This window comes from Dendropsophus ebraccatus, chromosome 6, assembly GCF_027789765.1.
Source record: "Dendropsophus ebraccatus isolate aDenEbr1 chromosome 6, aDenEbr1.pat, whole genome shotgun sequence".
NCBI classification, from domain to species: domain Eukaryota; kingdom Metazoa; phylum Chordata; class Amphibia; order Anura; family Hylidae; genus Dendropsophus; species Dendropsophus ebraccatus.
This window is the reverse complement of record NC_091459.1, coordinates 28,142,259-28,158,189: the sequence shown is the minus strand read 5'-3', so window position 1 is coordinate 28,158,189 and position 15,931 is coordinate 28,142,259. Positions and strand designations below refer to the sequence as shown.

The window sequence follows — 15,931 nt, the reverse complement described above, 5'->3', positions numbered from 1 at the left end:
TGGTCCTACATTATCTTCAAAACTTAGGATGGATAATAAACTTCTCCAAGTCGGATCTTGTTCCTTCACACAGGAAGAAATTCCTGGGCATGATTCTAGACTCCAAAACCCAGATGACATCTCTACCGGAAGAAAAGGTCACCACAGTAATATCCAAAGTGGAAGATTTCAGGAGGAAATCCGTAATATCAATAAGGAAAGCTATGTCCCTGGTAGGTCTGATGACATCATGTATCCCGGCAGTGCCATGGTGCCAGCATCACTCCCGGACTCTCCAGACCAGCATGCTTCAGGTATGGGACAGATCTCCTTTATCCATAGACAAAAAGATGACTATTCCTCTAAGGGTCAAATCTTCCCTCATCTGGTGGAAGACCAAGAAAAACCTTACCAAAGGAGTTCGATGGAATCCGGAAGCACCAGTTCAGGTCACCACGGATGCCAGTCTTTGGGGATGGGGTGCGCATGTTCAAGGTCTGCACTTCCAGGGTCAATGGCAGGAAGTTCATCAAAAGCAGTCGTCAAATTACAGAGAACTGAGAGCAGTTTGGGAAGCACTGAATGCAGCAGAATCCCTTCTTGTCCACAAAGACATAAAAATCCTATCGGACAATGCAACAGTGGTGGCGTATCTCAGACATCAAGGGGGAACAAAGTCTACTCTTCTTCAGAGATTGACAGCAAAAATATTCTCTTGGGCAGAAATGAGAGTGTCATCAGTCTCTGCAATCCATCTAAAAGGTACGGACAACATACTGGCAGACTACTTAAGTCGCCATCAGGTCCTTCCGGGAGAGTGGGAATTAAATGCCCAGATATTCTCCAGCTTAGTAGAGAAATGGGGTTATCCAGAGATCGACCTATTTGCCTCAAGGTCAAACAGGAAAGCACAAAAGTTCTTTTCTCTAAACCCCCGGGATCACCCGGACGCACTGGATGCCCTACAACAAAATTGGAATTCCAAGCTGGCATACGCATTTCCCCCCTTTCCACTGATTGCGAGGACTCTTCAGAAGATCCACTCAAGCCAAACCTTGGTAATCCTGGTAGCTCCGATGTGGCCCAAGAGAGCTTGGTTCAGTCTCCTCAAGTCTCTAGCCATCCAGGGCCCAGTTGTTCTTCCTCTACAAGAAGATTTGTTGATCCAAGGTCCTCTACGCCATCCAAATCTGGCCAGTTTGCACCTAGCGGCATGGCTTTTGAAAAGTCCCTCCTTGCAGCTAGAGGGCTATCGGAAAAAGTGATAGAGACTTTACTTAAAAATAAGAAAGAAGTCACCTCTGCTATCTACTTAAAACAATGGAAGAAATTCTATTCTTGGTGCGGTGACTCTCCACCTGATATGGTCCATCCTGATATTCCCAGAATTTTAGATTTTCTGCAAGATGGTCTGGATAAAGGATTATCCATAAATACCCTAAAAGTCCAAGTGTCAGCTTTAGGATGTATATACGATACCCAAATAGCCGACCATAGGTGGGTAAGACGCTTCTTTAAGGCAGTAGCCAGGATGAAGCCCAAAATTACAAACCTAGCCCCTCCTTGGGACTTAAACACAGTCTTGTCTGGTCTCTCTAAAGAACCGTTCGAACCAATTAATGGAATTTCACTGAAATTCCTCACCATTAAAACTGCCTTTCTAATAGCCATAACTACGGCCAGAAGAGTTGGGGAACTTCAGGCATTATCTATTATGGATCCCTTTTGTACTATTCTGAAAGACAGAATAATATTCAAACTTAACCCTTCATTCCTTCCAAAGGTCGTCACAGACTTCCATAGATCCCAAGATATCGTGGTCCCATCCTTCTGTAGTGACCCAAAGAATGAAGGAGAAAAACTTTTTCATAATTTGGATGTAAGAAGATCTATTATCCAGTATCTAGAGATGACTAAAGATCATAGGAAGGATGAGAATCTCCTACTTCAATTCCAAGGCCCCAACAAGGGCAAAAAAGCAACAAAAAGCTCCATCGCAAGATGGATCAAGACAGCCATTTGTGAAGCTTACACTACAATGGGGAAGGATCCCCCTACCGGTCTAAAGGCGCACTCTACTAGAGCCACAGCAGCTTCATGGGCAGCTAGATCAGCCTCCCTCGAACAAATTTGCAAGGCAGCCACGTGGTCTTCACCTCACACGTTCTTCAAGCATTATCGTATGCACATTGGCACTTCTCAGGACCTGGCTTTTGGGAGAAAAGTGCTCCAGGCGGTTGTCCCTCCCTGAAAGTCTTAAGTTGGTATGTCTCCATTGTGGTGCTGTCATGAGGACGCAGTGAAAAGCAAGAATTATTACTCACCGATAATTCACTTTTCATAAGCTCCTCATGACAGCACCCTTAGATTTCCCGCCCTTATTAGTGTATGATCCTGTATGGTTTCGTTATAATTACACTGAGGGGGATTGTGGGAAGTGCCCTTTTAACCTCTGTGATTTCCTGTTCCTGATAGGGTCAAGGGTGACGTCCTCCATTGTGGTGCTGTCATGAGGAGCTTATGAAAAGTGAATTATCGGTGAGTAATAATTCTTGCTTTTTTTATTCTCAATAAAATGTAAAATAAATGAAATCCCCCACCTACCCGGTACATGGAGCTCTTAAACCAAAGTAATGCTCTTAAACCAAGTTACAATTTTGAAAAACTGTGATCTCTTATAGCAAAATGCTCTTAAAGGGGTAGTGCGGCGCTAAGAAATTATTCACAAAATAACACACATTACAAAGTTATACAACTTTGTAATGTATGTTATGTATGTGAATGGCCCCCTTCCCCGTGTTCCCCGCCCCCCGCCCGTGGACTGGGAAGTGTAGTGCATTATACATACCTGATCCGTGTCGACCCCCGTCAGCATTTCTTCTGACAGTGATGTAATTTGCGGGAGGCCGGCCGACCCGCTCCTGCCGTCCCTCATGCCGGCCCCCCGCGGCACACGTCATCAGCTGCGATTGGCTGAGCACAGTTATGCTCAGCCAATAGCGGCTGAGCACAGTTATGACGCGGCAGACAGGGCCGGCGTTAGGGGGGGGCAAGCAGGGCAAATGCCCAGGGCCCCCATCCCCCAGGGGCCCCCTACCGCAGTTCCAGTGGAGAGGAGAGCACAGACAGCGTCCTCCAGTGTCTGGCAGTGATCCCTGGCTGCTGCTATCAGGGGTCACGCAGAGGCTGCAGGATGCTGGTCTCGGTGTCTGCTCCCCCTCCCTCCAGCTCCTCTCACTGCACCTGACTTCCTGCTCTGGTGTGGAGCTGTCGGGACGATGGAGGAGAGGGCTGCCGGGTGAGGATGACAGCCTGCTGCTGCAAGGAACATGAGGGGGATGCACCACTACAACCAGCATGCTAGAGGGAGTAAGTATTCTCTACATGTAGTGTGTAATGTGTATGAATGTAGGTGTATAATGCATGAATGCGCAGTGTGTGTTACATGTCCTGTGTATAGTGTGTGGACTGGATGGTTTGTATCTGTATAATGTGTTTTCATGGGTGTGTGAGAGTGTGTGTATGGGTGTGTATATATATATATATATATATATATATATATATATATACGCTATATACAGACCAATATTAATGCCAAAGAGTGACCACTGCATAATGACACTATATACAGACCAATATTACCACCATACAGTGACCACCACCTAAAGACTGAATACCACCTTATTTTTTTCTCAATAAAATACACCGTATTGCCTTAGTGATGTCATCATACACTATACATAGGAGCTGCAGCAATTACATAGGACTGATGAGGCCAGAGAATGGCTGCAGCTCCTATATACAGTCTATTCACCTCAACACTTGGAGTCAGCAGTGCTTATACACACACACCATTATATATATATATATACACACACACACCATTATATATATATATATATAATGGTGTGTGTGTATATATATATATATATATATATATATATATATATATATATATAATGGTGTGTGTGTATAAGCACTGCTGACTCCAAGTGTTGAGGTGAATAGACTGTATATAGGAGCTGCAGCCATTCTCTGGCCTCATCAGTCCTATGTAATTGCTGCAGCTCCTATGTATAGTGTATGATGACATCACTAAGGCAATACGGTGTATTTTATTGAGAAAAAAATAAGGTGGTATTCAGTCTTTAGGTGGTGGTCACTGTATGGTGGTAATATTGGTCTGCATATAGTGTCATTATGCAGTGGTCACTCTTTGGCATTAATATTGGTCTGTATATAGCGTATATATATATATATATATAATATATATATATATATATATATATATATATATATATACACTCATTACTGCCATAGATTGACTACCACATAATGACACTATATACAGACCAATATTACCGCCGTACAGTGACCACCACATAATGACTCTATATACACACTATATACAGACCAATAGTACAACCATAGAGTGATCGCCACATAATATTGGTCTGTATATAGTGTGTATATAGAGTCATTATACAGGGGTCAGTCTATAGCAGTAATTTTGGTCTGTATATAGAGTCATTATGCAGTGGTCACTCTATGGCGGTATTATTGGTCTGTATATAGTGTCATTATGCAGTGGTCACTCTTTGGCATTAATATTGGTCTGTATATAGCGTATATATATACACTCATTACTGCCATAGATTGACTACCACATAATGACACTATATACAGTACAGCCACAGTACAGTATATATAGTACAGCCATAGAGTGATCGCCACATAATATTGGTCTGCATACAGTGTATATAGAGTCATTATACAGGGGTCAGTCTATGGCAGTAATATTGGTCTGTATATAGAGTCATTATGCAGTGGTCACTCTATGGCGGTAATATTGGTCTGTATATAGAGTGTATATAAAGTCATTATACAGGGGTCAGCCTATGGCAATAATATTGGTCTGTATATAGTGTAGAGTCATTACTGCCATAGATTGACTGCCACATAATGACTCTATATATACACTATATACACCAATAGTACAGCCATAGGGTGACAGCCACATAATATTGGTCTGTATACAGTGTATATACAGTCATTTATTATACAGTGGTCAGTCTATAGCGGTAATATTGGTCTGTATATAGTGTATATAGAGTCATTATGCGGTGGTCACTCTATGGCGGTAATATTGGTCTGTATATAGTGTATATAGAGTCATTATGGGGCAGTCACTTTTATGGTGGTAATATTGGCCTATATATAGTGTGTTTTCTTCAATAACGGTATGGAGGTAATATTTGGTCCTGATTATAGTGATTTTTTTAAATTTATTTTTTTAAATCAATTCATATAAATAGTTCTTGTATTTACACCACTAGCGGGCAGTCCTGACATTTAGCGGCAGTCCTGGCATTTAGCGGCATTCCTGGCATTTAGCGGCAGTCCTGGCATGTAGTGGCAGTCCCAGAATGTAGCGGCGGTCCCGACTTGTAGGGGCAGTCCCAGAATGTAGCGGCGGTCCCGACATGTAGGGGCGGTCCCGACATGTAGAGGCGGTCCCGACATGTAGGGGCGGTCCCGACATGTAGCGGCGGTCCCGACATGTAGTTGTGGTCCCGGCATGTAGCGGTAGTCCTGACATGTAGCGGCATGTAAACTTCTGAACTGAGTAAGAGCCCTAATACATGGAGCGAAAATTGTCCGAATCAGGACGCTATCGCTCTGTGAGGACACTTGGGAACATGATCAGGTAGTATATATCACAGACAAGGCCTGAGGACACCGGGGAACATGATCAGGTAGTATATATCACAGACATGGCCTGAGGACACCGGGGAACGTGATGAGGTAGTATATATATCTTTATTGTTTACTATATACAGCAAGGATTGCACACACATCACTAATGATATACTGTATATATACACATAGGGGGAGATTTATCAAACATAGTGTAAAGTGAAACTGGCTCAGTTGCCCCTAGCAACTTATCAGATTCCACCTTTCATTACTCAGATTCTAAGTAGGTGGAATCTGATTGGTTGCTAGGGGCAACTGAGCCAATTCTTCTTTACACCAGTTTGATAAATCTCCTCCATAGCTTTTGCTGTAGTAGGCTCTCTAAGCGAGCTCCATTCTACCAGATTGGCGCTCACTTCTGCAGAATATCAGGGCGTGTAATACGGCCTTAAAAGTGGCCGTATGCTTCCAATAACTGCTGGCTGAACATTCCTTCAGCTGACAATTATCTGTCCCATCCGGTCCCGTCCTCCCCATACACAGAAATTTGGCACATCTGAGTTTTCCTGTGTTTTCTATGAGAGGGTAAAGCCATAGCCATACAGATCTGATGGCGGCTTATCTCTCTTAGAACAAAGAGGTTGGGCATTGATTTTCCATCAAGCTTGATCCCCTATGTCCACTGATATCATCTGTCAGAGGACTGTCCAGAGAGCCCCATACACCTTACACTGATGGCCAAACCCACCAGGAGCAACAGGTACCACCAACAAAAGAGTAAAATGTATGGGGACCTTAAATTGTTGCTAAAATATTTCAGCATTTGGGGCCCCACCTTTAACTTTGCCCAGGGCCACATCTAGTCTAAAACCGGCCCTGGCGGCAGAGGAGGGCCAGCATGAGGGCCGGCAGGAGCGGGTCGGTCGGCTGGCCTCCCGAAGATTTCATCATTGTCAGAAGAAATGCGGACGGGGGTCGACACGAATCAGGTAATGTATAATGCACTACACTTCCGGGTCCACGGGCGAGGGTCGGGGAACACGGGGAAGGGGGACATTTACATACATAACATACATTACAAAGTTGTATAACTTTGTAATGTGTGTTATTTTGTGAATAAATTCTCAGCGCCGCACTACCCCTTTAATCTAAGTTACTCTTAAACTTGGTACCACTGTATGTTCGTTCTTTTTGTGCGTTTTGCATGGAAAAGCCTAGTAAAGTGCTTATCGTGTCATGCCGCACATAAGCTTTTACATATCCGTCATCTGTATTGATATGACTGGATTCCCATCTGTGTTTTCCAGCTGTTACTTTCAGTTAAGACATTGTGAAACTATGCTTCAAGGTTCATTTTTATTTTATGATTTTTTTTTTTTTTTTTTTGCATGACTTTCCTGCCAGGGGCTTTCCTAGGCCCAGAAATCTACATTATACAATGACTTGTCATGTACGTGTAAGGGTATGTTCCCACTATGGAAGTAAGTCTCAGAGTCCCGTCTCAGAGACTCAATGATATTTGCCGGCAAAATCCACTGTCCGCCCAAAGAATTGGCATGTCTATTCTTTGGGTGGATTGTTGAATTTGCCGGCAAATATCATTGAGTCTGTGAAGGCGGGAACTTTCTTACTCCTTCCATAGTGGGACCGTACCTTCTTTGTGATGAGCAAATGCAGTTCTGAAACTTAGGCTAGGTTCACATCTGCATCAAAGGCTCCATTTAGGATCTTCATCTTAAATTCTGGTGGAGAGAGACTCTAAAGTTAATCTGTCAGGTACCATGGGGGAGATTTATCAAACATGGTGTAAAGTGAGACTGGCTCAGTTGCCCCTAGCAACCAATCAGATTCCACCTTTCATTTTCCAAAGAGTCTGTGAGGAATGAAAGGTGGAATCTGATTGGTTGCTAGGGGCAACTGAGCCAGTTTCACTTTACACCGTGTTTGATAAATCTCCCCCCTTGTGTCTCATTGTCTTAACACTGTCAGCAGTTAGGAACATGAATTGTAGTTAACAGATTCAATCTAAGGGTAAGTAAATGTGGCGGAATTCCACAGCAATTCTTTGCAAGGAGAGTGGCGGGAGCGGGGGCGCGCGAGCCCTCCCATAGACATTGAGGCAGGCGGAATTTCGCCACATTTACTCAGTGTGAACATACCTTAATGGGGTCTGTTGTGTTTCTGGTATGGTGTCCAAAAGTAGGTGGACAGTATGTGTACTAAGTTTATCACACATGTTGTAAAGTGAAACTGGCTCAGTTGCCCCTAGCAACCAATCAAATTCCACCTTTCATTCCTCACAGACTCTTTGGAAAATGAAAGGTGGAATCTGATTGGTTGCTAGGGGCAACTTAGCCAGTTTCACTTTACACCATGTTTGATAAATCTCCCATATATATATATATATATATATATATATATATATATATATATATATATATATATATATATATATATACATACACAGTGGTACCTTGGTTTAAGAGCGTTTTGCAAGAAGAGCTCACAGTTTTTCAAAATTGTGACTTGGTTTAAGAGCATTGCTTTGGTTTAAGAGCTCCTGGTATTGGGTGGGAGCGTGAGTGGGGGAGGGGCATGGCCTGCATAGCGGGGTCTGCAGCACAGTACTCTGACCCAGGAAGTCTCTCTCACCTTCCAATTTATAGCAGATCCATCAGGCTGGAGCTTGCATCAGGGGACAGGACTGTGGGGGTAATCTCTTTATAGCTTTAACCCCTCTCTCCCCGGACAGAGAGTGCTGCTATACTGTGTCCACATCTGCCCTGCTCATTCCTTCATGCTTCCTGCAGTCTCTATCAGTCCTTGTGTTTCCCATCCTGTCCATTCCTGCTATAATGTGATTGCACTCACACTCCGCTATACACACTGCTGCCTATAATGTGCTTGCACTCACACTCAGCTATACACACTGCTGCTATAATGATTATAAAATGATTTTTGGGGTGTGGAACCAATTGTCTACATTTCAATGATTTCTTCTGGGAAAATTTGCTTTGGTATAAGAGTGGATTTGGATTACAAGCACGGTCCCGGAACGAATTATGCTCGTAATCCAAGGCACCACTGTATATATGTGTGTATATATATATATATATATATATATATATATATATATATATATATATATATATATATATATATATATATATATATATATAATATATATATATATATATATAATATATACTTTTTTTTTTTTTTTTTTTTTTAGTCTAGTCATATGGCTCTGCCTGGTGCACATCAGTATTTTTGACGATAAAATCAATGATCACCATAGTTACAATGGTTTACGCTTTCCCTTGGAATTTTGAGGTCTGCAGCCCATCACATGACACTTATGACCCTTCCTTTAAGTTACAGAGCACCTGGGAACCTTTCATATAAAAGGCAGCAGTAATACACGGCCCTGGTACTCTAGTTACCTCGGTCCTTTACTGCGATCAGTCTGACACTTTCCCTTTGAGCTATCTGATGCTTATTTTTCATGAACTCCTAGCAAACTTTCTACATTATATATGAAGAGTGTGGGTGTTTCTGCACATTGTAAAATTCTGTTCACTTGGATTGTATTTCAGCTGTGAAGCGACTCATGAAAGAGGCGGCAGAACTGAAAGACGCTACGGATCACTATCATGCCCAGCCGCTAGAGGTAAAACATACCGTACATGTCATTGTAAGGTCTGAGGTTAAGTAGAGAAGAGCGAATCTACAACAGGCTGCGGGGCTTTGAAGTCTGCTCAGTGCTGCTCCTCCCCAGGTGCTGGGAAAAGATGGATCCAGTCCTGGGAAACTTCTCCCAGTTTCTCTGGACTGGATCCATCTTTTCCCCGCACCCGGGAAGGAGCGGCACTGAGCGGAGCAGACTTCAAAGCCCAATCAGCACAATACAAGCGTTTCACTGTGTTTCTACTGTAGATTCTCTCATCTCTAATGTCAAATATTGGATAGCCAAGTATAATTATAACCCAGAAAATGAGCAACCTAAAACATGGCTTTTAACAGTGAAAATTCTAAAATACACCCAGTATGTTGTGAATTCTAATAAAAAAAGGTTAGATAGATAAATAGAACCATTTATTAAGAACCAAAGCAGCACTACAATGTATAAACTGAATGTAGGTATATACACTCGCCATCTCTGGGGGCCATGGCGCACTTCCAGGGTGTGTGATCGGGATTCCAATGTCTCATTGTAGATAGTTGGGGAAGCATCCTATTGGAGGTATCTTGTGGGGGTTCAAGGACTCTGGATCCTGACTGTAGGAAGTAGAGTAGAAAGATTTGTCTACATTTTCCCAGGTGTCAAGCTACAGAGTACTCCACCTAAAGACCCTATTACATGGGGCAATCACCAGAAGCTGCGAGTGGCGACCTGTCAGGTCATTGCTTGCTTGCTCCTCGTTTCCCGCCCGCTACCGGCGCTAATACGTGCGTGACAGTGAGAGGGTAAGTGCGGGGTAGCCGCAAGGAGCTTTAGGGGACCCATAGGAGATAGCGGCGCTCTGCCGCCATTACTCCTATTACACAGAGCAACGGCTGCAGATCGTTGCTTGTCTTTCAACATATTGGAAGACAACAATCAGTGCTGGGTGCTGGGAAAAGATTTTCCAGGACCGGATCTATCTTTTCCCAGCACCTGAAAATACCACAAAACGTATATAGAGTTTTGGGCGGGTTGTTGCCTTTTATTACACAAAACGATTATCGGACAAATACGGCTGATAATCGCTTTGTGTAATAGGGCCTTAAAAAGGGGGACGCATTGGGTCTGTCCCTACGCTCCCACTACTTATGCCCTTGGGTAGTGTTCACCAACTCCAGTTATAAAGACCCATCAACAAGTCATGTTTTGAGGATTTCCTTAGTATTTCACAGGTGATATAATTATACTCCGTGCATCGGGTATTATAACAGGTGTTCTCTGTATGGGATAGCCTCAAAACATGATCTGTTGGTGGGTTTGAAGACTGAGGGTCTGTCCACACGTACAGACTCGCAGCGTAAATCTCGCTGCGAGTCTGTCAGGTCCTGGCAGTTCACTGTCACTACATACTCGCAGCTGTCTGAACGACCTCAGCGTGTATGTAATTCTGCCGGCCCATTAACCCCTTCGGCTTCTGCCCTGCTGTGTCTGTATATACGTTACCTGTCCTCGCTGCACGGGGTCCCGCTGTCCTGCTCTCCCGCCCAGCCAATTAGTGGCTGCGGCTGGGCAACACACTGGCCGGGCGGGAGAGCAGGACGCCGGGACCCCGTGCAGGAGACAGGTAATGTATATACAGACACAGCAGAGCGGGGGCCGGACGGGAGCCGAAGGGGTTAAGGGGCCGGCAGAATTACATACACGCAGCGGTCGTTCAGACCGCTGCGAGTATGTAGTGACAGTGAACTGCCAGGACCTGACAGACTCGCAGCAAGATTTACGCTGCGAGCCTGTACGTGTGGACAGGCCCTGAAGTTGAGAAACACTGCCTCAGGGCACAGATTCTATGCTACAATGCCAGGTATGTGTTTCCATTGGGATATACCAGATTTCATCAGTAGAATAAATAATATCTCACAATAGTGTGAAAAAGTGAGACCTAGGCTTCTGGTAAAGTGTTAGCAAGATCTTTTTCCTCTAAGATTCCTGTAAGAACAAAAACCCTGCAAATAAGTGTGTGTGACGGTGCCCTGTATTTAAAACTAAAAACAGGATTGCTTCCAGAAGGGTATTTTTGGGAGAGATTTTCCTCCTTTACTATTTGTAGGGTAGGTGGGCTAAAGCCGCTGTCAGATAACGGCCGCATGTTAGTATATATAAGATAGCTGGAACACTTGGATACACTTAGTACATCACAGGTTTCTTATATACATGCCTACTAAAAATTAAAATGTGGCTATGCCATGGCTGTCTGAAGCCCCCATTACATTGATGCAGCATACAAGAGGAGTTTCACCAACATACAAACTAACTATATCTGACTGTTTTAACCATTTAACCATGTTATTTTTGTATTAAAGGATAATCTTTTTGAATGGCACTTTACAGTTCGGGGTCCACCAGACTCGGATTTTGATGGTGGCATTTACCATGGTAGAATTGTTCTTCCACCTGAATATCCCATGAAACCTCCAAGTATCATTTTGCTAACAGTAAGTTAGTTATATTTCTGGAGTGTTGCACAATTTTCTGTTTGGTATTATATATCTGCATATTTAATTTCTTATTATTTTTTATATTTTTCATTTCCCAGGCTAATGGTAGATTTGAAGTTGGAAAGAAAATTTGCTTAAGTATTTCTGGGCACCATCCTGAAACATGGCAGCCATCTTGGAGCAGTAAGTGCCTGCAGAGCTGAGTATATGTGGTATAGCAGAGCTCTGTGTGTATGTTGGGATAGCAGAGCTGTGTGTGCATGTGTAGAAGCTGGGTGTGTTTGGGCCTTATAAACAAAGGTTTATTGTGCAACCAAGTACACAGTGATGTTTCAACCACATACGGTCTACAAAACATTGACGATTGACAGAAAGAGACCACCATCATGTCCCAACTTTCCAGTCTTTTTTCCACTTCATTGAAGTGGATGGAGCAGAACTGTACCACACTCAACCTGAGCACAGGTTGTGCTGTTTTTGAATTGTAGCTGTGCTTTTTCTAAACCTCAGTAACCTATTTGAAGTTTTAGGGTCTGTTCACACTACGGTATTTGCATGCTGTGGGCGCCGCTTGTCCCATTGATTCGATAGGACATCTCATGTGCACTCTGCCATCCGCCCAAAGAACTGATGTCAGTTCTTAGGGCGGATGGCGGAGTGTGTATGAGACATCCTGTTGAATCAATGGGACAAGCCGAACTTCAAGCTGTGAACACGGCGCGCCATGCCAGGGTAGATGTCTAATTCTATGTATATGGGATAAACTACAGTACAGATGGGTAGGGTGTGTGTGTATAAAGTACATGTTTGTGCATACACTGCTGTAATAATAGTATGAGATCATCCTTTTATTAACAGTTAAAGGAACCATTATGTTAAAGTTTTTAAATCTTAAAGTGGTTTGACACTGCAACAAAAAAGGTCTTGGGCATGCTTAAAGTGTAACTATAAAATATTTTGACCATTTAGTTTGTTAGTTAAGGCCATGTCAAGAATTTTTGCAATATACAATAATAGGCTAAATTGGACCGTTTTTCTAATACATGTAGCTGAATGTGCTCTCAGCCCTCTGTCCGCCTCTGCATTATCTGTCCGCCTCTGCATTATCTGTCCGCCTCTGCATTATCTGTCCGCCTCTGCATTATCTATCCATTCCTGCTGGCCACGCCCCCCTGTAGATCCGTACTCTGGCTGAGCTATGTACGGCTTCTCAGACAGCCAGCACGTCAGGCAGCTCTCACACTGTAATCCACCCCCCAACCCCATATGTAGTGTAGGGCAGGGCTGTTTTGGTTAGGGGGCAGTGATAGCAGCAATAGTGTGCACATTGATTATACATGTTGTTCCCATAAGGCTCTGGTGGGCTGTGCTATGTTAGGGAGGCAGCAGGTGCACTGTACCCACAGACCCCCTAGCTTCCCACTCATACCTTTAGTGTGGAGCAGACAACACTGCATCCCCACTGAGCAGGAAGAGGTGGAGGCTGAGGTGTTTGCTGTCAGTGCAGGACAGGCTGAGGCTCGGGGGCAGGCTGTCAGCAGAGGTTGGTGATGGCCCCAATATTACTGATGTACAGCCCCCCTTTCACTCTGCCAAAGTACCCCACCCACAGCAGGAGCAGGGGGTGGGGCTTGTTGTCTGTGGGCGGGGCTTGTCTGGACATTAATTTGCCTCACACAAACAAATGAATATCCTGACAAGCCCCACCCCTGCTCCTGCTGTGGGTGGGGTACTCTGGCAGAGTGAAAGGGGGGCTGTACATCAGTAATATTGGGGCCATCACCAACCTCTGCTGACAGCCTGCCCCCGAGCCTCAGCCTGTCCTGCACTGACAGCAAACACCTCAGCCTCCACCTCTTCCTGCTCAGTGGGGATGCAGTGTTGTCTGCTCCACACTAAAGGTATGAGTGGGAAGCTGGGGGTCTGTGGGTACAGTGCACCTGCTGCCTCCCTAACATAGCAGAGCCCACCAGAGCCTTATGGGAATAACATGTATAATCAATTTGCACACATTGATTATCGGTCACCCAGCTTTCCCAGCACTCTATAGCCAGTATAATAGAGGTCACCCAGCATTCCCAGCACCCGAAAGCCAGGATAATAGAGGTCACTCAGCTTTCCCAACATCTTTTATTAAGTATAATGAAGGTCACCCTGTCATCCTTGTGCTGTCTGATAGATATTAGACAGATATGTGATAGAACGTAGATAGATAGTTGCCTCTCGCTCGCTCTCACCTAGGGTGAACCCCTAGCTATGCCCCTGGGTCTGGTGTAAGGTTGCCCTGATCCCACCGCTACCGCTACATGTGTGCAGCCATTATTCTATGCAGCCATCTTTGTAGTGATATATAGACATCCCTGCTTGTCTTGTAGAACTGTGTCAGTCATAGTGCCTGACTATACTAGTGTTACTACAATTCCCATCATGTCCTGCCGTATGAAGGCTAGCAGGGCATGCTGGGAGCTGTAGTTATGGAGAAGCACAGGTTGGAGAACCCTGGAGTATATAAAGAAGTCATCCCAGCTAGTAGTCATCACAGATCACCCATCTTCCATCACCTGATCCTCCACCAGCAGCCCAGTGATTCATAGCAGAGCTAGCTGTGGTGTGCGGGAGCGAGCAGGCCACGCCCACTTTGTCAGCCAGGAGAAAAATTAATTTATTTGTTTGAGCCGAACAACTGGGGATATCTCAGCAACTGCACAAGATATCCACACAAGTTAGGGCTCTTTTTAAAGGGTAACACGTGGGCTTTTTATTTTTTGGTCACTTAAATTATAGTTGCGCTTTAAAATATATATATATATACAGTGATACCCTGGTTTAAGAGTAACTTGGATTGAGAGCGTTTTGCAAGAAGAGCTCACAGTTTTTTTTTAATTTTAACTTGGTTTAAGAGCATTGCTTTGGTTTAAGAGCTCCCTGTACTGGGTGGGAGCAGGAGTTGGGGAGGGGAATGATCTGCATAGCGGGGTCTACAGCACTGTACTCTGACCCAGGAAGTCTCCCTCACCTTCCAAATCATAGCAGATCCACTTCAGGCTGGGGCTTACATCAGGGGACAGGACTGTGGAGGTAATCTCTTCATAGCTGTAACCCCTCTCTCTGGACAGAGTGCTGCTATACTGTGCCCATCTGTCCTGCTCATTCCTCCATGCTCCCTGCAGTCTCTGTCAGCCTTTTTGTTTTCCATCCTCTCCATTCCTGCTATAATCTTCCTGCACTTACACTCAGCTATACACCCTGCTGCTATAATGTGCCTGCACATCTGTCTTCCTGCACAGCTCTTTGATTCTCACTTCCTAATTGGTCCTTGCTGAACACACACCCCTTCCCCATTGCTGTCATGTGACCTCACAGACCTCTGACAGCAGCCCTGCTTCTCTATTCTAGCCTGTTGTACTAGGCTACGGCATTATGGGGATCTGCAGCTCCATCCTGTATCTACAAACTGCTGCTGTTTTTCTGGTTTATGCCCTAACTGTACATTATACACCACATGCTGATTGCTATACTGTACAGTAACTTATAATATCACATATTCTGCTGTTTCTTATTGTTTGTTTCATCTGTTCTACATGTTATTCAGAATAAAAAAAACATTATATTTGGGGTGAGGAACCCATTGTCTGCATATCAGTGTTTTCTTATAGGAAACTTTTGCTTTGGTTTAAGAGTGGATTTGGATTACAAGACCGGTCCCGGAACAAATTTTGCTCATAATCCAAGGCACCACTGTATATGTAATATTTATATATACACTCAACGGCCACTTTATTAGGTACACCACGCTAGTAACGGGTTGGACCCCCTTTTGCCTTCAGAACTGCCTCAATTCTTCGTGGCATAGATACAACAAGGTGCTGGAAGCTTCCTCAGAGATTTTGGTCCATACTGACATGATGGCATTACACAGTTGCCGCAGATTTCTCGGCTGCACATCCATGATGCCAATCTCCCGTTCCACCACATCCCAAAGATGCTCTATTGTATTGAGATCTGGTGACTGTGGAGGCCATTTGAGTACAGTGAACTCATTGTCATGTTCAAAAAACCAGTCTGAGATGATTCTAGCTTTATGACATGGCGCATT

At 44.2% G+C, this 15,931-nt stretch overlaps 1 protein-coding gene across 1 annotated transcript in view; it reads left to right on the top strand.

Annotated features, from left to right (window-relative positions):
- Window positions 1-15,931, top strand: part of UBE2J1 (ubiquitin conjugating enzyme E2 J1) — a 34,098-nt gene that overhangs the window by 4,915 nt on the left and 13,252 nt on the right. The window contains exons 2-4 of the mRNA XM_069974732.1: window positions 9,273-9,346; window positions 11,701-11,832; window positions 11,934-12,018. Coding sequence (XP_069830833.1) covers window positions 9,273-9,346; window positions 11,701-11,832; window positions 11,934-12,018 — 291 coding nt within the window. The remainder of the gene's footprint in view (window positions 1-9,272; window positions 9,347-11,700; window positions 11,833-11,933; window positions 12,019-15,931) is intronic.